The sequence below is a fragment of the Garra rufa genome, chromosome 10 (genome assembly GCF_049309525.1).
Source record: "Garra rufa chromosome 10, GarRuf1.0, whole genome shotgun sequence".
NCBI lineage: Eukaryota > Metazoa > Chordata > Actinopteri > Cypriniformes > Cyprinidae > Garra > Garra rufa.
In genome coordinates this window covers 50792933-50817556 of record NC_133370.1, presented here as the reverse complement: position 1 = coordinate 50817556, position 24624 = coordinate 50792933, and the positions used below count along the sequence as shown (strand labels likewise).

General features: G+C 40.6%; 2 protein-coding genes across 4 annotated transcripts; one reads left to right on the top strand and one right to left on the bottom strand.

The window, feature by feature from the left end:
- The first annotated feature begins 906 nt into the window (after positions 1 to 906).
- LOC141344901 (tripartite motif-containing protein 16-like) lies at positions 907 to 5519 on the top strand. Its single transcript, XM_073849795.1, has 6 exons — positions 907 to 2053; positions 2553 to 2648; positions 2748 to 2981; positions 3131 to 3290; positions 3430 to 3477; positions 4674 to 5519. Exons 1-6 carry the CDS (start codon positions 1472 to 1474, stop codon positions 5192 to 5194), a joined length of 1641 nt encoding a protein of 546 aa, XP_073705896.1. The 5' UTR covers positions 907 to 1471; the 3' UTR covers positions 5195 to 5519.
- Positions 5520 to 6343: 824 nt separating this feature from the next.
- On the bottom strand, positions 6344 to 21416 carry LOC141344338 (SUN domain-containing ossification factor-like). Of its 3 annotated transcripts, none has more exons than XM_073849207.1 (22): positions 20943 to 21414; positions 19830 to 19956; positions 19571 to 19695; positions 18179 to 18286; positions 17945 to 18032; positions 17650 to 17761; positions 17459 to 17580; positions 16417 to 16484; positions 16127 to 16234; positions 15776 to 15881; positions 15517 to 15572; positions 15354 to 15442; positions 15206 to 15271; positions 15063 to 15137; positions 14904 to 14982; positions 11539 to 12558; positions 10633 to 10720; positions 10086 to 10190; positions 7332 to 7465; positions 7147 to 7229; positions 6978 to 7015; positions 6344 to 6871 (listed from the first exon to the last, which is right to left on the bottom strand). In XM_073849207.1, the coding sequence occupies exons 1-22, from the start codon at positions 20993 to 20995 to the stop codon at positions 6530 to 6532; spliced, it is 3192 nt and encodes a 1063-aa protein (XP_073705308.1). In that variant the 5' UTR covers positions 20996 to 21414; the 3' UTR covers positions 6344 to 6529. The 3 variants fall into 3 exon arrangements, with proteins under 3 accessions (XP_073705308.1, XP_073705307.1, XP_073705309.1); XM_073849206.1 differs by having other exon boundaries at positions 6966 to 7015; positions 20943 to 21413; XM_073849208.1 differs by lacking the exons at positions 6344 to 6871; positions 6978 to 7015; positions 7147 to 7229; positions 7332 to 7465 and adding an exon at positions 7473 to 7649 and having other exon boundaries at positions 20943 to 21416.
- Between the last annotated feature and the right edge of the window lie 3208 nt (positions 21417 to 24624).

Here is a 24624-nt window from a genome sequence, read left to right as displayed (position 1 = left end):
TGTCTCATGTCATATTATATATATAATCTAGGCTAGTTGTCTGTTTCCACACTCACTTCCCGAACAGGCCGCTCCGGCCGCCGCTGCTGAACTCCTGCTCCTCCGAACTGGACTCGGTTCCGGACTCGGGCGGTTCGGTTCTCAGTAGCCGGTGTCCGCAGCTCTGCTTGCTCTTCTTGCGGCTGTTGTCGCTCAGGCCGATGAGGGCGTTCAGCTCCTTCCTCTTCTTCATCTTCTTCTGAGGGCTCATCGCTGTGGCGCGGATCCGGTTTCACTTCGGTGTTTACCGTCACATCCACCGCTTTAGCGTCCGTTCGCCATCGGAGCAGAACACAAACGGCGGAAGGCGGATGTTCCTGCTTGTTGACTAAAGCGGCGTAGTTTGACACACTTGAGGAGCAGCTAGCCGTGTTTAATCCAGCATTAGCTTTAGCTTTAGCTGGAGCTCAGTGTGAAAGCGGCGATATAAGAGACTTACAGCTCCGCGTTAACACGGTGTCCATCATATTAAACCCCGTTATTCACCGAACAGACACGCGTTTGCTAAAGTATAATGTTACAGTAAGACTATAAGCCGAATATCGTTAACGTTTATAATGCTGCGCGCGCCCCCGCTACGGAAGTCATTCACTATCTTAGTTCCACTAAACTCTTCCTGTCGCGTTTGAATCTGATGTCGTGATACAAATATAAAGCCGACACACATTAAATTACACATATATTATCGTTAAAGAATCAGATCTGTCTTGTTCAGCAGAAACATATGATCCTGCTTCCGATCCTGACAGGAAGAGCTCCTGATTGGAGGAACACAAGAGGGCGTGTCGGATGACGTCATCAGACAGTTGCGACACTCTTTCCGCCTTTTCCTGAAACATTCATCACAGCCTGCGTCCCAATGTGCATCCTAAACTCCATGTGATCAGTCATTTTCAGTACTATTTAGGGCAGATAGGGTGGATAGGATGCACATTGGGACGCAGGGACAGTAATGATTCTCAGATGTCCTCATCTAAACAGATGTGTATAATTTTGCAAAACAAACAGTTGTAACCCTGTCCCAGTATTTCAGGTGTGTCTGTGATGCTGAGAGTGATGTGTTCTGCCTGTGATCAACATCATGTTTTCCTGCACTGCTTCCTAGTGTTCTTTCATATGTTGTCACTGAGGTGGGCTGATCTAGTTAAATATAGCTCATTCAGATGAGACGTCTGATAGCCTGTAATGTTTTATTCATACTGGTAGCTGGACGGCACCTTTACACAATAAAGGAGAATTTGTAACACTTGTGTTGTCCTCTGTCTATATATTCCTTCCAATTGAACAGCTAGGAAACCTGCTTTACAGACTCACAGACACACCTGTTTTACACGTCACTCGAACACAGAACCAGGAAACAGGAAACACATGAGTTCAGGGAAAGAGAAACTGAAGTGTAGTTGAGCTGTTGTGTGTTTGTGTCTCTGTGTTCATGAGTAAAATGGCAGAAGCCAGATTTTCTCAGGAAGAGTTCTTGTGTCCGGTGTGTCTGGATCTCCTGAAGGATCCAGTGGCCATTCCCTGTGGACACAGTTACTGTAAGAGCTGTATTACAGACTGCTGGGATCAGGAGGATCAGATGAGAGTCTACAGCTGCCCTCAGTGCAGACAGACCTTCAGTCCAAGACCTGCTTTAGCTAGAAACACCATCTTGGCTGAAATGGTGGAGAAACTGAAGAAGACCAAACTTACTGCTGACTGTTACGCTGGAGCTGGAGATGTGGAGTGTGACGTCTGTACTGGAAGAAAATACAAAGCCGTCAAGTCCTGTCTGTTGTGTCTGAACTCTTACTGTCAGAATCATCTTGAACAACATGAGAGTTGGTTTAAAGGAAAGAGACACAATTTGACTGAAGCCACTGGACGACTGCAGGAGATGATCTGCCAGAAACATGAGAAGATCCTTGAGGTTTTCTGTCGCACTGATCAGAAATGTATATGTGTGCTGTGTACGATGGATGAACATAAAAACCACGACACTGTATCAGCTGCAGCACAGAGGACAGAGAAACAGGTATTTAACACTAGACACTGATAGATTTAGAGACAGAAAATAATGGAGTGAACTATTCACCTGTTCTTTGACCAAATATACACTTCTATAAGTCAAAATATAAGTTGAAAGCAATGGCAGACAACTTTCTGTTCTGTAAATCTGCTGTATCCTGATGATTTTAGTGGTTTATAGGTTTACTTCAGTCATTTATTTTCTGTCTAGAGCTGCAGCTCAGTTACGCACCAGAAACACTGTCTCTACATCTGAGTCAGTTTCACTGTCATAATACTTATGCTTGCAGTGTGAAACAGGCATTATTCTTCATGACAGTTCAAGAAAGCTTGTAGTAAATGATCAATTTTCCATTCTGCAGTTTGAGCCTACAGCTGTTCATTATCAGTTCAGATAAATAACCTTTAAACCGCCCCATCCTACATTTACTGCATTGATCTGTTCACATGATGATTTAGTGTCAGTAGTTTTCTGTGACATTCACTATCATCCGTTTGTCCTGCAGAAGCAGCTGAAGGAGACGCAGAAGACGTTCCAGCAGAGAATCCAGCAGAGAGAGAAAGATGTTCAGCAGCTGAGAGAGGCTGTGGAGTCTCATAAGGTGAGTCTGGAGAAGAAGAGAAGTTTGTCTCAGTCTCAGTTCAGACTCTCTTGTCTCTTTCAGTCCCACTGAAGCCTGAATCACTGTGTGTCCTAACAGCGCTCTGCACAGACAGCAGTGGAGGACAGTGAGAGGATCTTTACTGAGCTCATCCGCTCCATTGAGAGAAGCCGCTCTGAGCTGATACGGCTGATCAGAGATCAGGAAAAGCGAGCAGTGAGTCGAGCTGAAGAACAACTGGAGCGACTGGAGCAGGAGATCAATGATCTGAGGAGGAGAGACACTGAGCTGGAGCAGCTTTCACACACACAGGATCACATCCAGTTCCTGCAGGTAACAGACATCTAGAACAATATGAGAAGAATGAAGCTGATGCTGTGAAAGTGCTGGATTGAGTTACTAAAGATCAGTCAAATCTGATGTTGGTGCAGGTTATTGGGTGAAGTGTGGAGCTGATGAGTTTTGATTTCTGTTTTCTGTAGAGTTTCCAGTCTCTCTCAGCACCTCCTGAATCTACAGACGGAAATGACGATCTCTTCAGTTCTCTCTTCTCTTTTGATGGTCTGAGAGAATCTGTCCATCAGCTGAGAGACAAACTGGAGGATTTCTGCAAAGAGGAGCTCAAGAAGATCTCAGACAGAGGTAAAGTCCTGGAGATTGATCTGCTCTCAGAAACGAGTCCATCATCATCTCATATCATGGAGAACATCATATTAGAAATGTCTTAGGAATGATGCAGGATCATGAGAATCACACTGTTCATGTCTGTTGATTTCCACAGTCACATCCACCAACATTGTTCCCAGGACCAGGAAGGACTTCCTACAATGTAAGTCAGTAAGAAAACAAGCAGAAAAACTCACTGAGTGTGTTCATGTTTGTGATAGATGTGAGGCAGCAGACTACTGCAAATGCTTGAGGATTTATTTTCTCCATGTAAGATTACAAAAAAAATCAAACTAACATTACTCAAAAAGAAATGAACCAAAAATATAAAGAAAAATACAAATAAACAAAACTTTATAATAAACTCGACCACTGCATTTGCCTCTTAAAACACAGCGATCTAAGAACCACAGAACCTGCTCTCACAAAGATCAACACATCTCTGGTGAAAAAAACAGCTAAAACCAGCCTAGGTTGGTTGGCTGGTTTTAGCTGGTCATAGCTGGAAGGCAGGCTGGTTTTAGAGGGGTTTTGGCCACATTTCCAGCCTGGTCTTAGCTGGTTAGGCTGGGAGACCAGCTACTTCCAGCTAAGACCAGCCAACCAGCCTAGGCTGGTATTAGCTGTTTTTTTTTTTTTTTCAGCAGGAATACTGACTACAGAGACAGCTAACAAACTTATATATTGGTGACCAGCTCCAATTAACAAAATAAAGGGGAAAACACATACACATAATGGCCATTAAACTACTGAACAAATGTGAAAACATCAAATATACACAAACAAATAACACTTCAAATAACATATAACACTAATGATTTTACTTAATAATTTTACTTCATATAAGTACACATAAAATAAGAGAAACGGTCCTTGGAGTCCCCCTCAGCAGAAACTTAAATAGTTGTGTCCAAATCATTGGATGGAACTGTATATATATGTCCGAGTTTCCGGTCGAACCCCTTTTGACGGAACACCAACGTGCGAGACTCGGCCACAACAAACAAGCAAAGAAATGGCTAGATTAAATAAACTACTCGTTAAAGAGTGTGCGCACTTAACTCCAAACCAAAGTTTAAATCAAGTTTATGAAACCAAAATAACGTTTTGTATAATAATGTAATAATGTTCTTTACTATAAACAAATGTAATTAAATGCATAAACAAACCTCTGCAGACATCCGTCACAATGTTCTTCCTGTAGAAGGTGAAGAAGAGTTTTCTAAATGATGATTTGCACAGGATATCTGCTCATCTGTACTGAGACACTGATGATACACTGAACATGAAGAGTTCAGCTACATGAAAAGATCAAACAGATTCATAATTCCTGATTCTGATGTGTTTTATCTCCATCAGATTCCCATCAGCTCACTCTGGATCTGAACACAGTGAATAAACTCCTCCGTCTGTCTGAGAACAACAGAGTGATTACTGACACTAAATCAGTCCAGCCGTATCCTGATCATCCAGACAGATTTGATTGTTATCGTCAAGTGTTGTGTAGAGAGAGTGTGTGTGGACGCTGTTACTGGGAGCTGGAGTGGAGTGGAGATGTGGATATATCAGTGTCATATAAGAGCATCAGCAGGAAGGGACGGGGTAATGAGTGTGTGTTTGGATCTAATGATCAGTCCTGGAGTTTGTTCTGCTCTTCCTCCAGATGCTCATTCTGGCACAATAAGATAGAGACTCTTCTCCCTGTAAAGTCCGTCAGCAGTAGAATAGGAGTGTTTGTGGATCACAGTGCAGGAACTCTGTCCTTCTACAGCGTCTCTGACACAATGAGCCTCATCCACACAGAACACACCACATTCACTCAGACGCTCTATCCTGGGTTTGGGGTTTATCTATTAGGATCATCAGTGAAACTGTGTTGATGAATCAGAATAGACTGATGAGAGATTGTACCCATAATGCTTTGAGCTGATGATGAATCAGTAACAGTGAGATGTTATAGAGTCTCTTGTTTTCTCTTCATGACATTAATACTGCAGCTGAACTTCTGTCAGTGAAATAACATCAATCAGAATAAATGTGTAATAAATCCTCATATAGACAGTAAGATCAGTGAGTCCTGCTGAGTGAACATGTGTTTCTGGGCTTTTCTCAACCTTTGTTTGTGTTTATCACTTATTTAGTTAATATGCATTATTATAAAAAATAATTAATACTGTCATTTTTAATAAATTAATTTTAATATTATTTTTAATGTGTTCTGTTTTCAATTCAATTCAATTCAAAATTGCTTTATTAGCATGACTGTAAAATTACAATATTGCCAAAGCATTAAGTATATGTTGAGGAACATAATAACAATGAGAACATCTAAATAATTTCAATAAATAAAAATATTATAACAATTTAAATTTAAATAACAAAATTGAAAAACAGTGTAACAAAATAGAACGTGTAAACATTTGATACCACAGTATCGTTCTGTTCTCTGACTGATATAAATATATCTTCTGTCCACTTATTAAAAAACAAGGCTGGTGGGTTTTATTCCTCCTGTGTCCAGATCAAATCAAGCACCTCCTGATAGATTCTTCTGTCAATCAGTGTCGGCCCCTGGGTTCTGGGGCCCTAGAGGCAAGATCATGAAAATGGGCTCCATTGGTCTACAAACTGTCATAGAAATTTGACAACTGAAGAGAAAGCACATAAAATGAAAATGTAATATTTAAGTGTAATTCAACACAATTCACACACGTTCAGCATACATATATAAAAATATTTAAATAGATTTAAAAACTAATTAGGAGTGCAGTAATGTTTCTCTTTTCTTAGACTGTATGATTATTCAGGCTTCATACAGCCATATTAACAAAAACCTTTAAATCAAAATTATATTCATGCAAAGATATAAAATTACTCTATTGCATGTAATGTATTGCTTGTTTTAATATTAATGTAATTTTATGTATATGATAATTACATATTCAATCTGTTCCACTGAAAAGAAAACTATATGGGTTTGTAATGAGAATCAGAATACACTACAAATATAACAAAATCAACGCAACACATAAATTATTTATATTTTATTAATGATTGTCTGAAAGTTTGTGGCACATCATTAAAAAACAATGCAAACTGCTGAACAGAAGATCAGAGAGGTCTGTGTGGGTTTAGTGTCCAGTGTGAACGTCTCCAGTGTAAGTGAGATCTCAGACATCAGTTCAGAGTCACTCCAGTCCAGTTGGGTTCAGGTGTCAGAGGCGGTTCAGAGCGGGTCCAGATCCCGACGGAGGGATGCTGCGGTGCGGAGGCTGATGGTGATGCTGTGAGCGTCTGGAGCCGCGCTGATGCTGGGATCTGCTGTGTGTCCAGCGTTTAGGAGCCGGTAACGTCTCACACAGACGAGTGCAGCTGACCATTCCACAGAACAGAGTCTCGTCCGCCTGAGAGGAGCCCTCAGAGCTGCCATCCGACATCACGTCTCTGCCATCCGTCTCCAAACCCAGAGGACCCACGCTGACCTGAGGAATCCTGTCTGAGAGCGACGGAGCCGACAGCGTCTCTGGACCTTTGCTGAGCTTCACTTTGTGTTTCTTCTGCGAGAAAAAGAAACTCACCATAAACATGCTGCAGTTTTATGACACATGAAAGTCTACAAACAATACATCAACAATGAAACAGACGTCATACTTTTCTACTCACTGGACAATCTTCCCACTGTTTACAGCTTCTGGTTTCTCCTGAAATAAAGAGCAACAACAGCAAGAGTTTCTGTCTGATCTCTGCATCTCCTCCTCAACACACATGATCTGAGGAAGCCTTCACTGATGAGGTTTGATCACATCAGTGTCTGAATCCGTCATGAACTCACCGTCAGGAGCGTGGAGCGACGAGAGCGACGGCGGATCAGAGGCTCTGCGTCTCAGCAGCACCAGTTCCTCATCTGACGGCTCTCTGAAAACAACATCAGACACAGATCACACGGATCCCGCAGCAGAGACTCTTCATTCACACACAGCTGTACTGTAAACCCTGATAGAGCCGTCGTCTCCTCACCTGAACCAGCGGCAGGATCTCTGAGCATCGACCGCAGGACTCTCTGATGTCTGACGGTAGTTCACACAGATCAGCAGCCCCAGAACAACACACAGAAGCAGACACAGCAGAATATAGCTCTGCCTATCAGACACCTGCAGGACACAGCAGCATCATAATCATCATCATCAGCATCATCTTCTTCATCATCATCATCACAGGCTCTAGTCCTGCAGGCGTCTCCTTCATTCATCTCTGTTCAAGATGTTCAGCTTCAGTTCAGTCGGTGATTGCGATGGATGCCTGTTCTTATACACTTAAAGGATTAGTTCAGGGTTCCTGCAGATTTGAACAAGTGAAATTTAAGACTTTTTAAGACCTTTTTAATACCACCTTATATGAAATTTAAGACCTAAACCTGTAATGGAAATAGATATTATATTACATGCATACATGTAATATTTAACGTGTTTAATGTAAAAAGTAAACAATTTCATGGCTGTCATAAATTTATTACTATGATATACAGTGAACTTTTCATATCAGCAGATACTATTCCACACAAACTATCCCCATAAAAGTACCACTAGAAATATCTGATGTAAAAAACTTTTACTTTCGAAATGTATGCATTACCTTTGAAATTTATTTTATGAATTTATCAATAAATTCTAAATCGCTGTTAGCAGTGAGATCACATAATTTACACTGCAAAATTAAAAGTGAGGTTAATGTTTTAAATACATTTATTGATTTATAAATGTATAAATTAGAAATGTTGGGTGTGGAGGCATACTGTTAAACACACTAAACTACCAGCAGGTGGCGGTAAGTCACTTCATGAGCGAGTTATTTCAACTGATTCGACCAAACGCTTCGGAGAATGCTTCTGCTGCGATCCTTGTTTGGAACTATTTTCGTTGGTGAAACGGAACAAAACAGTGGAAATATTTTGTCTAATATGTAAGTAACTACTTGTTTATTGAGCTAAAATTAATGTAACATTTGTAATTGTGAGAATTTTCAGCAAAAAGCTCACTTGGTATATTACTGAACTATATCATGTTATAAATAAACTATACATTTTAAATTTTTACCTCAGTGTGTTTCTTTAGTGTGCTGTTACATTCATTTGTTTTAAAGTATGTCACAAATAGACCAGAAATACACACATATCCATTATCAATTTCTGTTTACGTTGAATGTATTAAAATATGAATCTTTCTTGCTTTTCGATGCTTCGCTGGTTGTTTTTGTCACTTCAGTTTTAATCAGGCGGTTTGTTCGGTCGGGCAAGTAAAAAAAAAAAAAAAACATTTTAAAAGTATCTCGAAGGCTGGCGGTCAGCTAGCTCAACCTATATTTATTATATACAGAAAAAGGTAACGTTAGTTTGACCTGTATTCTGCTACTGCGATTCTGTCTGAAGACCCAGTAACTTCCACAGAGGGAGAAAAAAAATCTACAGTTGTTAGCAACTGGCCTTAGCCAAGCCCTATATTCAGTTTTTTCAAGACAAGTATCGCTAAATTTGCACTTCCCCATAGCTAAAAAGTTAAATCCATTTTACTTCTGTGCTACAATCCGAGAGAGACTCGCGCCAATAACAGAAAGCTGATTGGCTATTGCATGCTGGTCTCATTTGTAGTTTAAATACAGCAAATTATATTTGGACTAGTGAAATAAAGAACTACAACACCACGGAAACAACAAAAAGAGAATTTAAATGAGCATTAGAGGTAGCGTTACATGGACATCGGGAAAATAAGACCTGTATAAAATTATTTAAGACCTAGAACAGCGAATTTAAGACTTTTTAAGGCCTAAAACTTTGATTTTTAAATTTAAGACTTTTTAAGACCCCGCGGGAACCCTGTAGTTCATTTTTAGAACAATAATTCACCGATAATTTACTCACCTCCTCGTCATCCAAGATGTTCATGTCTTTTTTTCTTCAGTCGTCAAGAAATTATGTTTTTTGAGATAAACATTTCTGGAAATTTCTCCATATAATGGTGCTCCAAAATGCAGTTTAAAGGTCTGTAAACGATCCCAGCCGACGAAGAAGGGTCTTGTCTACTGAAACGATTTTTCATTTTCTCAGAAGAATATTTGTAATATACCTTTTAAGCACTGAAACTCTTCTAGCACTAGGGCTGTAATGCGCGTTCACGACTCTACGTAATCTACGTAATCACGGCTGTGTATTCCGGCTCAAAAAGGTAGATAACAGCGGAAAAACTCCACCTCGTGTTCTCCTCCAGCTTCAAAATCATCCCACATGGTTGTACTTTACGTTGTACCTTGTTGGTAAAGAGCGTTTGTCTTTGCAAGTTCGCTTTGTAAACACTGGGTCTGTAGATCCGCATACGACGTTTCGATGTGATTGAGTAGTACGTAACACAGCTCTAGTGCTAGACGAGTTATATACCTTAAAAGGTATATAAAATATATTTTTCTAAGAAAATGACAGATCGTTTCGGTAGATAAGACCCTTCTTCATCGGCTGGGATCGTTTACAGCTCTTTGAAGCCGCATTTAAACTGCATTTTGGAGGATCACATTTCAGAGCACCATTTAAGTCCATTATATGGAGAAATTTCCAGAAATGTTTACCTCAAAAAAACAATTTCTTGACGATTGAAGAAAAAAGACATGAACATCTTGGATGACAAGGGGGTGAGTAAATGATCTGTGAATTGTTGAGAAAGTGAACTACTCCTTTAACACAGATCTAGAGGTAGTTTGTGGTGATAAAGTGAAGAGGAGGATCACCTGTTGCTGCAGTCGACTGACGCTGACAGACACACTGAGGACCAGCCGCGTCACGTTCTCCAGCTGAGCCTGCAGAGCCTGGATGGAGTCCGTCTGTCTCTGATCCTGAAACACGAGGATAGAGGACAGAAACACGTGAAGATACGACAGAGGACAGGAAAACACTGGTATATGGTCACACTGACACACACACTCACAGATATTCCTATCATTAGGAGTTCATTCCATAGGTGTAATGGTTTTTCTACTGTACAAACTGTATTTTCTATACCCTTACCTGAACACTACACCTAAACCTACCCCTCACGCTAAACTACGGGCATTTCAGACCTTTAATAAAACATTGTTTGTATGTTTTTAAAGCTATTTTAATGATCAGGACTCAGGAACTGTCCTCATAAAACATGTTTATGTTGTCATCCCTGTGTAATACCTGTGTCCTCATAAATCAAACACACACAGACTCTCCAACAGAAGGAATCTGGACCAAACTAACGCATCAGTCCAGATTTAGTTGAAATGAATTTAGACTCCAGACGTCTCTGACCTGCTCCTCTGCCATTCTGGAGGTGTTCTGAAGCTTGATGATGGTTGTGTTAAAGGCTCTCTGCATCTCCTCCACCTGCTTTCTGTATCTGGACCCATCAAACACAACCAGATCAGTCACATTCACTGAAGCCATATGAACAAAATCTCATATCACAACAACAATATACAGTATATAATAGTATAATATAGTTAAATGGGGAAGAAAAATTTAGTTTTAGATAGTAGTGAAATATCACACAGAGATAATACTGTCTTATATACTGCATGTGAAAAGTTTCAAAGTTTATTAAAGATAACTGAACAGTCATTCATAAAATAAGACAAGAAAACCAATTACACTAATTAATTATAAACAAGTCAAATAACTAGAACAGAACAAAGGTATGAATGAGAATATAGATGCAAACAGCCATTAAAGTGAAAGTTCACCCAAAAATTAAAAATATTCATCCTCATGTTGTTCCAAACCTGCATGAGTTTCTCTCTTAAGTTGAAATAAAAGAAGATAATTTGAAAAATGAAGAAACAAACTCATAAAGGTTTGTTGATAATTTAAAGCAAAATGAATGAAAATTGTAAATAGTCACTTGTGATGTGCTTATCCCAAATTAATGTGCTGTGGTTGATGGTCGGTCACTAGACACTTTGAGTCAGAGACTCCTAATTGGCTCTGGTTAATGTTGAGACTGTCCTCTATCTGTGTGCCAACTTTCATCTTTACCTCAAGCTCTAGATTTCCAGAGCAGAAGAAGAACACTTGTGTTTGGCCGATAATAAAGAGTGATTTACTGAGTGTGGAAACGTTCATGTTTGCAGATATACATCTGTTTGGAGCAGTGTTCTCCATCGGGCTCAGTGTGGATATACTGACATACAGCAGTGTGACGGATCCAGCGAGACTCACCTTTGGCTGAGCTGCTCCAGATATCGTCCGCTGAGCGACATGTTCATCTCCAGCACCTTGATGCGATTGTTGAGCCTCATGAAAACAGACTCTTTCTGATTGGAGCCGTGCGCAGGCGCGTCACTGGAGTTTAGCGTTTCGGTGTAGATCTGCTCAATATGAGCGCCGCTTTCTTCCTCGAAGAGTTCCTTGTTTTTGGACTCTGGTCCTGAGAGTCTGTCTGAGGGATGAACGGGTTTAGTCAGGGATCCACCGCTGGCCGCTTCATCCACAAGAGCGGATACGGAGAGCTGAGACTCGTCTGCTGTGTTCAGGGGAACACTAGGAGTGGAAATGTCCTTTTCAGGGCTGCTTTGCTCAGACACCAGATCACGACTGACCTGATCTTCTCTATTCTGTTCAGCAGAGGAGCTCATGATGTCTGAGAGCGTCACAGGAAGCGGTTTCTCGCTCAGATGATCGCTGCTCTGCTGAGGAACCGTCGCTGAGAGGCAGTCGCTGGAGGAGGGAATCATCTTCAGCTGGAGGGGCTGCGTCGCTCTGGAGGACAGAGAGTCAGAAGAAACAAGCCTGAGCAGATCTGAAGTCAGACTGGGTGCGAGATCTTCTGGATCAGGCAGGACTTGAGCGTGAATGACGGGCTTCTCCTTCTCCTCAGTGACTGCGGTTATAGATGGGGTCGTGACGGCTGGACCAGAGAGAGAACCTGAGTCTGGCTTCCTCTTCTGATGAGAGTCTGGAGCGGAGCAGCGCTGGAGAAGATACTCCTGAAGAGACACTCTGTGTGATTCAGAGCACATCATGTCCTTCAGCTGGTTTCCTCCAGAGAGCTGATCCGGTTCGTCCTCCACATCGGGCAGCAGAGTGACGATCTGCTCTATATCAGGAGTGGTTTGGTCTGGAAGTGTTTCAGTGGTGTCTGTGAGTGACGGTGTGTGTGTCGCTGCTGTGTCTTCAGTAGCGCTGGTGGTTTCTGTAATCCCAATGATATCCAGCTGATCCGGAGTCACAGTCACCGGCCTGAACAGAGAAACACAGGAGAAGATGAGCTGCAGTCACCTGTGAATCATGTTCAGCTCAATTCACACCACACTCACAGACAAACGACAGACACTCGTCAGGATCAGTGTGTGATGTCTATCAGTGCTGGATTTGGCTGATTGATGTTGAATCAGTGTCTGTCAGAGATGTGACGTACTGTAATCGTTGATCTGCATCTGTCTGCTCTGTGTGTGAATTAGCCTTAATCTGGTGCGTTCACATAATATGATGTCAAATGGTCTAGGTGTTTGATATCTACCTTCACCAAACTCCAAATGCAAAATTCAAAATACAAATAGGCTTTATGAAATTAATAGTTTTTCGGTGACTATCGATCCATAGTTTCTGCTTCCTCACAGGTTAAGAGTCTGGGTGTTGTTCTTGATAGCACCTTATCCATATTAATATCTCACTCTTCATATTGTGATTTATGTAACATTATAAAACGGTTAGTTCCATTCCTCAATTCTGATTGGTCAGCAGCTGTGTCGTATTCATGATACGGCACTGCTATGACCGCTTCACTCAACGGTACTGTGTATCATTGAACCTCCTTAGCAACCACCCTTAGCAACGTAAACAAAGCTGCAGCAGTTAGGCCGTGTTCACACTTGGCGTCTTTTTTGACAAGAAAAAGTTGACTAGGGCGTTTTTTTAGTAAAAAAAAAAAGCTTTCAGCGTTCTGTTACAAAAAGCAGCCGAGTGCGTCTTTAGTTGCTATAACAACAGCTGCAACAGTAGTGTAGTGCTGTGTGGTGAAGGAATGTATAGAAAGAGCCTCTTTGTGATGTATATTATGATAGAGTTGTTTACTCATATCATACAACTCCTTGTGCTCCGAAACTAGTACGATAAGTTTATTTACCGGCAACTTCTCCAGTTTTTTTTTCTTGTTGTTTTTGTTGTTATGGAAACGATAGGTCCCGCTACTCGCTTGTCATTGGTCAGCTGTCAAAAAAGCGCTTGACGTAGGGCGTTTTCTTCAAAAAAGTTCAACTTTTTTCAACTTAAAAAGATGCTCTGAGCTGCAGAAAAAGACGCCGGCGGTGGCGTTTAAAAAAGCGCTCAGGGCTTTTTTGAAAAGACGGTTTACTCCATAGGATTAGAATGTAAAACAGACGCTGGCAGTTTGAAAAAAGACGCCAAGTGTGAACGCGGCCTTAGGGACTACTTTTTACAGCGGAAGGCAGTTAATGATTTTAATTTATGAAAACGTACAACTTAATATATATAAATTAATATATATTTTTGATATTAATATTTTTATTGTGTGGTAACCGTTTTATAAAAGCAATAAGGTACTTGAGGCCGTGCTGTATCGTGAATAAATCACGGCTGAAGGGGTTGCAGGCACTCTGCTTTTTTTTTTTTTTTTTTTATTCACGATACAGCACGGCCTCAAGTACCTTATTGCTTAATCAATCATCTTTGTGCGTCTCTAACAGTGAACAGCTCTGTCATTCTCACACATGGACTGGCTGCATCATGTATTGATCACTGCAATGCTCTCTGGTCTTATTCTAAACTTCTTGATAAACTTCAGCTTGTCCAGAATTCAGCTGCATTAATTCTAGAATCCTCTATTGAACACATTTCTTGCACTGGCTTCTGGTTAAGTATAGAATTGATGTTGATCCAAACCTACAAGACTCTCAATAATCGTACTCTTTCATATCTCTCTGATCCTCTTCATATCTACAGTCCTGCTCCTACATTCAGATCTTCCTCATGAACTCTTCTTGTGTTATCACAGATTCATTTGAACACTATGGAGCCATTAGTTCTGCTGTTTGTCACTGATGGAATTGTCTGGATATTAGAAACAGTGACAGTCTTCATACTTCTATATCTCATCTCAAATGCACTCTGTTTGTACTCCATATCATCCTGTGTCTTCTTGTAAATAACGGTATTGTTTGTTTAATGTTGTTAATATAGATGTTAATATTGTGAACGGTGCCTATTAATAAAATTTATTATTATTATTACTATTATTATTAATAAAACTTTGTCAGCTTTACTAGAAGATGGAACATTACATACTGAATGATACCAACAAACATTATTCTGCACTCACTCAATGACTTAATGGCTTTTTAATGGTTTAAATGGCTTTTACCATCAGATGTTTATGTGGGACGCCTGCAGGAAGTTTCCCAGAACGAACCACTACATAATAATGCGAGGAACAAATGTGTGAAAGGTGCCACTTCAGAGACAAATATTGCAAAAACATGACTAAAAATAATGAAAATCTGATTTTATGTCTAGAAGTCAACACATGAAGAGCGCAGGGGATTTCTGAAGCCGTTCGAGTCACGTACCCAGAAGATGCAGCGGTGTGGACGGATCCAGCAGGAAAACCCATCTGTGTCATATTCAGTCCTTCAGCGGAAGAGTTTCCTGAAAAACAGACACACGCTCTCATCATGAACAAGTGTTTGATAAGGGTTTTCATGACATACACATGCGATAGATCAGACCTGCTCCGGCTGCGGTCTCTGGATGTCCACCCAGAACATTAGCAGCAATGTTGTTCACCATCGTCAGAAGAGCATCTGAAACACAAGACAACATCAGATGCTCAAGTCTCATCTCCTTCATTAGTCCTGAGGATCTCACTGACCTTTGGCAGATCCGATCAGGTTTCTGGAGGATTTGTCCTCTAATGGCATGAAATCAGGAGGCTGATCTAAACGTTCACAAAGAGAAAGGACACTGTTGATCAATCTCTGACACAAACAGACACCTGACTCGAGCGGTTCATTCATTACCGTAATCGTGCTCTTCCTGAACCTGCGGCTGTTTGTCTGACGGCTCTGAGTTCATCTCATACTCCTCCATCATACTAGTGCCAAACACCCTTCAGAAACACAGAGAGTGTCACTATCACTGACGATCAGACCAGCAGCTCATATCTGAGTGAGTTTATCAGACCTGATCAGACTGAGAGGACAGAAATGTTCTGAGCCGAAGTGTGACAGCAGCTCCACCTGAAACAACACAATACTACACTTATTCACACGAGCACAAACATGTCAGCGTTACATCAAAACATCAAACAGACATCATCTTAATGTATTTGGTGAACATCTGATGGAGCAGGAGAAGAGAAGAAAGACAAAGAGATGAGACAAGAGCACAATGTGAAGCCAGTGTCTGACACACAGTTACAATCACGCTCAGAATCACAAACCTTGATGTATTTGGCAAACAGATGTTCATCCAGAGGAAAACTCTGCACCGTCCGCTCATCACGCGCATGAAACATCCCCAGCTTCACCCACTTTTTGTTTGGATATCTGAATGTAAACAAAACATTCACTGTTAAAACACACACACACACACACACACACACACACACACACACACACACACACACACACGCACACGCACACAAACAGATGTAATGTAAACATAACCTGCATGTAAAAATTACAAAAGTTGGGTTATAAAATAATTTTTGTATTAGAATAATAAAAAAAAAAAACAGAATATAAAAATATAAATAAAAAGGTCAACACTAATGGAGCCCATAACTGCTGACCTGTCACTGATGGACACCAGGAAGTCTTTGGGGTTTGAGGAGAAGATCTCAAAGTTGGCGATGTCCAGCTGCTTGACCTGAATGGGCTGACAGAGCTCAATGATGAACCTGAGCAGACAATGATGATGAAGATGATGATGAAGAGACACACACTCACTGCTGACGGCTCTCTCTAGTGTTCTTCATTTCAATACACACATAATATATACATAACACACATCCTGTTGTGATCAGTCTGTCTGGGTGATAAACAGGCTCTTGAGAGTGGATTTCAACAGTAATCATCTCACCAGATCTTGTTATTGCAGGGGTTGAGCATGTACATGTCCATGTTCTCCATCAGAATAGCTGAAGTGCTCTGGAAAATAGAAACACTGACTCAAATACAGAAAGATTCATTTTGCTTTCATTGATTCTCTTAAAGGATAATTGTTGCCAAAATGCAACCTGGGCTGTTTTTTTTTTTTTACTGAACACGAGACAAACTTATATCTAAAAGCATAATTACGACAAACGAGTCGTTTTTGAGATTGACCGTGATTTAGTTTTGTGGTCAGTGGCCGGTGAATGGGAGAACTAGGGGCATAACTTTGAGCGCATCAAGATCCATATTTTTCCAACACTAAGAAGACTCGACACACCATGACACTTTGCTGGAAGTATGGCCTGGGTCTCTACACATGAACTCCAGCATTGAGAACATTGTTTGTGTACACAGAGTTTACTAAAGAAAGGTTTTGAACAACTCACTTTCACTGTTTGAGTTTCCGCTCGCGGCCGTCTTGCCGGTCAAGAAGTGTCCATCTCCGAATGTGAGGATGGATAACTCCTAAAGCATATTTCCAGATAAATGCACAGCTAATTCGTTGTTTTGTTGCAAGTGAAAAACAATATTAACCTTCTAGTTGTAAAAAGAGACTCATATAAGCCTAATATTTCGTCCTATGGAGTCCATTCATTCGCATTCGGAGATGGACTCTTCTTGACCGGCAAGACGACCGCGAGCGGAAACTCAAACAGTGAAAGTGAGTTGTTCAAAACCTTTCTTTTTAGTAAACTCTGTGTACACAAACAATGTTCTCAATGCTGGAGTTCATGTGTAGAGACCCAGGCCATACTTCCAGCAAAGTGTCATGGTGTGTCGAGTCTTCTTAGTGTTGGAAAAATATCGATCTTGATGCGCTCAAAGTTATGCCCCTAGTTCTCCCATTCACCGGCCACTGACCACAAAACTAAATCACGGTCAATCTCAAAACGGCTCGTTTGTCGTAATTATGCTTTTAGATATAAGTTTTAGATATAAGTATAACCCTAACACAGACAGGATCAGACCTTGGCCTCAGGGTTGGAGGACAGGATCTTGGCTCCACACTCCACAGAGGCGTAGTTGGTGACGGTCTGCTGAAGCTTCTTCCCCGCGGCGTGAAGGCCGTTAGACACGTGTGTGACCTGACCTGATGACAGAAACACCGTCAGCGAGAGCAGCACCGGCGCTGAAGCTCCTCACAACAGAACTCACTCACTCTTCTCATTCTCCACCTCCATCATGATCTTGCTCCACTCCTCAAAGGTGGGGATCTCCTCCTGGTCTCTGCAGGGGACGGACGGGTCGCTGTCTGTGGAGACGCTGGATCCCTGGAGAAAGCAATCAACAGATTCAGATCATGTCCAACACTGACCGTCCAGTGTCCTTTATGATTCTCAAGCACTCATTTCATACAGATGATATCTGGCTACAGGTGACTTCTGGTGTTAATTTCCATCAGTTTTAGGATTAATGTCCATGACTTTCGCAGCGGTCACATGCCCAAACCTCACCTGATCTTTCAGACTGTGGGAGGCGTTAGTCCTGTTCCTGGGTTTTCTGGAGTCACGGTCGCTGACGTTCTCTTGAACCGCTGGAAAACTTTCAAGAAAAGAGATGATGAGAGCATGAGATGAGACTGAGAAGGAATCCACTTAATCTGATTGTTCCAGATGAAGAGCTAAATATAAAGTACTCTTCAGAATCATTCACAGGCCGGTTTATCTGAAGTTTGTCTGCTTCATTACCTGCTGAGCTGAGGGTCGTACGGCAGGTTTTCAGGAGCGTCACACGCAGCTCTAGACGCATCTGTGACGACGCTTTCAGAAGAGCAGGAGTCTGAAGATGGACAATCCCTAAACACACATCAGTCTGGGTTAGTCCAGATCTCCAGTCTGAGCACAGATCATCACGTGTGTGTTTATACAACAGTTAGTTTCCGGAATTATGAATGTAATTAACCTAATCACAGCCACAGAACCAGTTTGTCACTGAGGACAAATGATGGAGAAGTTTCTCTGTCCTGCTGATCCTGTTAAAGAGATAGTTCACCCAAAAATGAAAATGTGATGTTTATCTGCTTCCCCAGGGCATCCAAGATTTCTTCAGTAGAACACAAACCAAGATTTTTAACTCAAACCGTTGCAGTCTGACAGTCATATAATGGCAGTGGATGGGCACCAATTATTTAAGAGTAAAAAAAACATACACAGACAAATCCAAATTACACCTTAAAACATTAAAAAACCTTTGTCTTAAAACACATAACATACACAAACACAAGCATACAGTACGTCACTCATTGTTCACACAGTGCATATCAGCCTCTCAAAATGGTCATTACTTGTGCTTATCCTGATTCTGGCAACCCATTAAAAACTAAAAGATTACATTTCCTTGTGCGAACTCATCTGGGAGTGTTGACACGCCACACGCCGGCTGTTGTGAACGCGCTCAGGAGGAGAACATTGAGGTAAATAATCATATAAATACAGTTCCGTTTCTTGAACAGACCAATTGTTTTGTGTTTTAAGACATCAGTGTATCGTCACGAGCCGCAGGGTTTAATTTGGTTTTGTCTGTGTATGTTTTTTTAGTCTTAAAGGGTTAACCATCCACTGCCATTGTATGACTGACAGACTGCAACGGTTTGAGTTAAAAATCTTCATTTGTGTTCTGCTGAAGAAACAAAGTCACCTACATCTTGGATGCTCTGGGGGTAAGCAGATAAACATCACATTTTCATCTTTGTGTGAACTATCTCTTTAACATCACCTGTGAAATACACTATCCTCAATCTCAGCAGCAGACTTTACTTTGCAAAATAAATTAGAAATAAATCAAAAGCTCTGATCACAAGCACGAGTCTCTATATACAATAACCAGCCAGAACTGCAGAACTCATCTGCTGGAGCCCAGTGACCGCAGTCACACACACATCTATCTATCGATCTATCTATCTAAGGTTTATAAAAAATTTAATTTTAAGATTTATATATGTTCAAAACTCAAAACTTTTTGAATTTCTGTCAATCCTAATTCACTTTAATTCCTCTTTCTGTCACATTTGCTTCATGAGTGTGCATTCAGGAGCTGATTGAGGATTGAGGAGTGAATAAGTGCTGATGATGGAGACTGACCGACAGGAGACACACTCATGAGGAGCGGCAGACACCGGGATGAAGTCTGTGATCCCTGACGAAACTGAGGAAGACTCCACTTCACTGATGAAGGTGTTCTGTTCATCGCTCCCATCAGTCACCGACTGTTAACAAAACCACAAACAGATGAGAGACGCAACTCACTGCAGAGGAAAACACCCATTTAAACACACCTCAGCTCCCATGAAGAACACACACATGAACACTCATAATAAGAGCCAGCAGGTGTGTGTCAGACCTGATGATCCGTGTGTTTGTCCGTGTGTTTATCCGTGTGTTTATCCGTGTGTTTGTGGTGCGGAGTGAGCGCTGCTGTGGTCGGTGTGTGTGTCTGCTCTGAACAGTGGCTCTGATGAACAGGAAACCTGCAGAGAATCAACAGATCAGTCTCATCCACACATTCACCACCACTAACACTACATCAGCAGATCAAGATGACTTATTTGAGTTACGCCATTATTTCAACAGTGTTACAGCCAGTATTATTCAGGGCCTAAACAAGCTTAATTTTCCATTAGCAAAGTACAGTAAATTTAAATGTTTTTTTTTTCTTTGGGGTGTACCAAAATCGAACAATAATTATGCAATATCTGCCATTAACAGGTATTTGTGATAGATTAAATATTCTGATGACTTTAATGTTGTAATGAGATGATACTGAGAGCCCTAAATCACATTCACAGACACAATAATAAACTAATGTAGCTCCCCCTGATACAGCAGTGAATAATATTCATATATAGTGCTTCCTATTACACGTTTCTGGAAATCCAAAGTTCAGATACATATAGATACACCAGTCACACACACACACACACACACACACACAGACACAGACACAGACACAGACACACACACACACACACACACACACACACACACACACACACACACACACACACAGACACACACACACACACACACACACACACAGACACACACACACACACACACACACACACACACACACACACACACAGACACACACACACAGACACACACACACACACACACACACACACACACACACACACACACACACACACAGACACAGACACACACACACACACACACACACACACACACACACACACAGTGAAAGCCATATTCATCCACACATCCTCTGGTCACTCTATTATTACTCTATTACTGTTGATTATGAGTGTATTACACAAACACAGCATCTAAACACACACACATGAAGAGTGTAAACAAACTGATCTGCGGTCTGTCTGTCACTCTACTGTCTGTTCATCCATCAGCGATCGACACACAATCAGCTCTAGTGATGTTAATATACATTTATAATCAGAATCAGAATCATATTCGACATTAAATCAGAGTCACGCACCAGAACCAGAGTCCTGACAATGAACATAGCAGCAATAACTGGATCTTCATCATCCACCGGCGGCCGAGAGACGCATTATTCCTCCTTGTGTTTATCTGCTCTTATACACCTAAACTAAACTACAGGAAAACGATAAACTATCGCGATTTGTTGAATGACGTCTGCGACAGGAACGAACTTTACTCTGCAGTTCTCCACATGACCGCTGGAGGCGCTCTGCTGCTTTATATGAGGCGCTAATAAGCTATAAATCATAATCATTTCATGTGTTTACTCAGAGGATTGGTGCCTGAAATACAAATGAAGATCTTCCTCAGCAGTCTCCATAAACTGTTTACAGTAACGCCGGATGATCCATTAGTCACAAACATGATTGGTCCAACCGAAGCAGCGCTGAGAAAAGTAACACGCATCACGTGATCACGCAATCAATGCGCTGCTTCATCAGCTTCGTGGAAAATAATCTAGAGCTAAACACTGACACTAACACACTTGGAAACACTAGACTAGACCCGAAGATAATTGTAGAAATGTAATTTTAAACCCATCCTACCATAAGTGTCCCGCCCATTTTAGATGCGCTTCCGTTCCTTGTTCCGCTTCTTCTTCTCCGGTTAACGGCGGACTGACATCATCACCGGCGACTACCGCCATCTGCTGTAAGAGTCTGATTGTGTTCTCCAGATCTAATATGTATTGTATTAGCCTAGCATAATGGTTTATTTCTGCTTGAACGAGTGTAAAATTAGTGCTTATTAACAATTATAGATCAATATTTAACGTGCTATATTTTATCATCATCAACGTTACCATAACATCGTTTTCATGAATTGCACTTCAACAACAAAATATCACGAAAAAAAAAGTTAGAAAACACTCAAATGAATGCCACACTACCATTTTAAATCCTAACACTAATTCACGGTAACTACATTTATTAAGTCTCAAGTCTTTATGGGCTCCAATGTAGTGAAATCGACATTTGGTCAGTCATTTGATTATTGAATCAGTTCTAAGGTTTACTTACCCAGGTGAAGAAAATATATACTTAAATCCAATGAAAATACACTTAAATTCTTGCAAATACATTTTTAGTACATTGTTATTTTTTGTGTTAAATAAAAGTGTGATGGTTATACACTATAAACCAGGCTTGTGCACAACTCAGAATTGACTTGAGAGTGACTCCTAAATTACAGTTCAATTCCTGAATTTGAATTGATGTCAAAAACAGGATCTAGAATTACAATTCGAATTTGAATTAAAGCAAGCAGAATTGCAATTACAAATTCAAAGAAATTCATAAACATAAGTGAAGTGTTTAACAATGAAGCGTTACAATAGATGTCAGATATGACTTCATATTCTATAAATGATATTAGTTTGAACTACTTGTACAGATTACATTGTGTTATTTGATTACTTTGAAATGAAAATAACATTTTGAACAAAACCAATCAAACATTGAGAGAGTAATTTATTTCAAGAATTTGATCATTATCTAGCTTGTTCTGCCCAGAGCAACGCTGCTGCAATTGCTATTAGCTCAACTGTATAAACTCCCAGGTGATCTGCCGTTCTCCTATTAATAGACACTTGTAAAGATGGAATGGTAAATGCATATGCAGTTCTTCCTGTAGGATCTTTGGATCCATCTGTATATATTGCTACATAATTCTGGCACACTGTTTGAATCCTATCCTCTACCAATACTGGCAAATTTCCCGTATCTTAAATAGATTGCTATTTTCCAGCAGGTATAAATCAACGTGTACTGGGAGAAATAACCATGGAGCAGTTACTGTAACTGGCACTGTAGGAATGTCTGCTTCCTGATTTAATCCCATTTTCTTTGCTATAACCACAGAGAGCCATGCAAAACACTGACTCTTCGCTCTCTCACTCTCCCCACAATGGGAGAAGTACCTTAGTGGTTGGATTTCTAACCTCTGTATGTCCTTTTAAATTTGCCCAGTAATTCATCATTAACGGTTCCCTTCTCAGACACATAGGCATTTCTCCCATCTCCACTTGCAGAGCATCAACAGGAGTTGACTTAACTGCACCACAGCACAATCTCAATGCTTGAGCTTGTACTACTTCTAACTTTTGTAGTGACGTTTTAGCTGCAGATCCATATACAAAACTACCATAATCCAATACTGATCTAATCAATGCTATATATATGTTTTTCATTGCACCTCTACTTGCTCCCCACTCAGATCCTCATAAACATCTCATAACATTTAATACCTTCTTACATTAAGTATCTTATTAATATGTTCAGTCCAGATTAGCTTGGAATCAAACCACATTCCCAGGAACTTAAAAACTTTTACTTGCTCAATTATTTGTCCATACAGTCTTACCTCCATTCCATTGATTTCCTTTTTCTTCCTAGTAAATATTAGTGATTTAGCTTTTTCTACTGAAAACTTAAAACCCCATGAATATGACCATTTTTCAACCACCCTGATCGACTCTTGTATCTTTATTTTAATGTGGTCAACATTCCTTCCCCTTTTCCATAACGCTCCATCATCTGCAAATAAAGATCGATTAATATCATGTGGTACTTGGGAAAAAACATCATTTATCATGATAGAGAAAAGCAGTGTACTAATAACACTACCCTGAGGAGTGCCATTATCTACCAAATACTTCCTGGACAACGATGAACCAATTCTAACTCGAATAGTTCTGCCAAATAAGAAGTCCTTAATCCAATTAAAAACTCTTCCTGAAATTCCTATTTTATGTAACTTAATCATCACTCCCTCTTTCCAAACCATATCGTAAGCTTTCTCGACATCAAAGAGAACTGCCATAACTGACTCTTTGTTAACCTGTGCCTTCTTGATTTCTGTTTCCAGACATATAATTGGGTCCATTGTTCCTCTCCCTCTCCTGAATCCACTTTGGTAAGGTGTAAAAAGCTCTTTTGATTCCAAATAAAATGTCAGCCTTTCAGCAATCATTCTTTCCATTATTTTGCCTAGGTGCGATGTTAGAGCTATTGGCCTATAGTTCCCTGGTTTTGAAGGACCACATAATCTAATTCTTTTCCTATACCGCGCTCTCTAAATGCAATATCTTTCTGAATAAATGTAGCACAACCCCCTCCAATTCCCTCTTCCCTATCACTTCTAACAGACAAGTAACCAACTATTGTAAAATCCAAATTTGGTTTTAGCCATGTTTCCTGTGCACAAATCACCTCCGGTTTGATGGGTAACTCATCTATAAACCGTTTAAATTCCTGCCCATTGGCCAATAAGCTTCTTGCATTCCATTGCAAACAGAGAACCATTACTACCCAGTTCCTAACTGTTCCTGACTTGTTTGGATACTGAGCTCATTTCTAACCTCCTCCCAAGTCAGTCCCCTAATATCTAGATGATGGACTGCTGCTTTTACAATGACTTGTATTCTCTCTGTTTTAGACTTGATCCCCATTGTAGCATTGAGTACTCCTGCTATGAATATAACTATAGTTTCTTCATGTCAACCATCACCCTTTCCTCATTTGTCTGCTCTGAATCCTTATTGAGTTGTTTCCCTGTACTACTCCTCCCTCCATTTTCCCCTCTCTGGTTTGCTATCCTCACAGCCTCAGCATACGTCATCTTACCCTGAATCCTCACCTGTTGTACTTCCTTTTCCCTTTTCAGTACCTCACAGC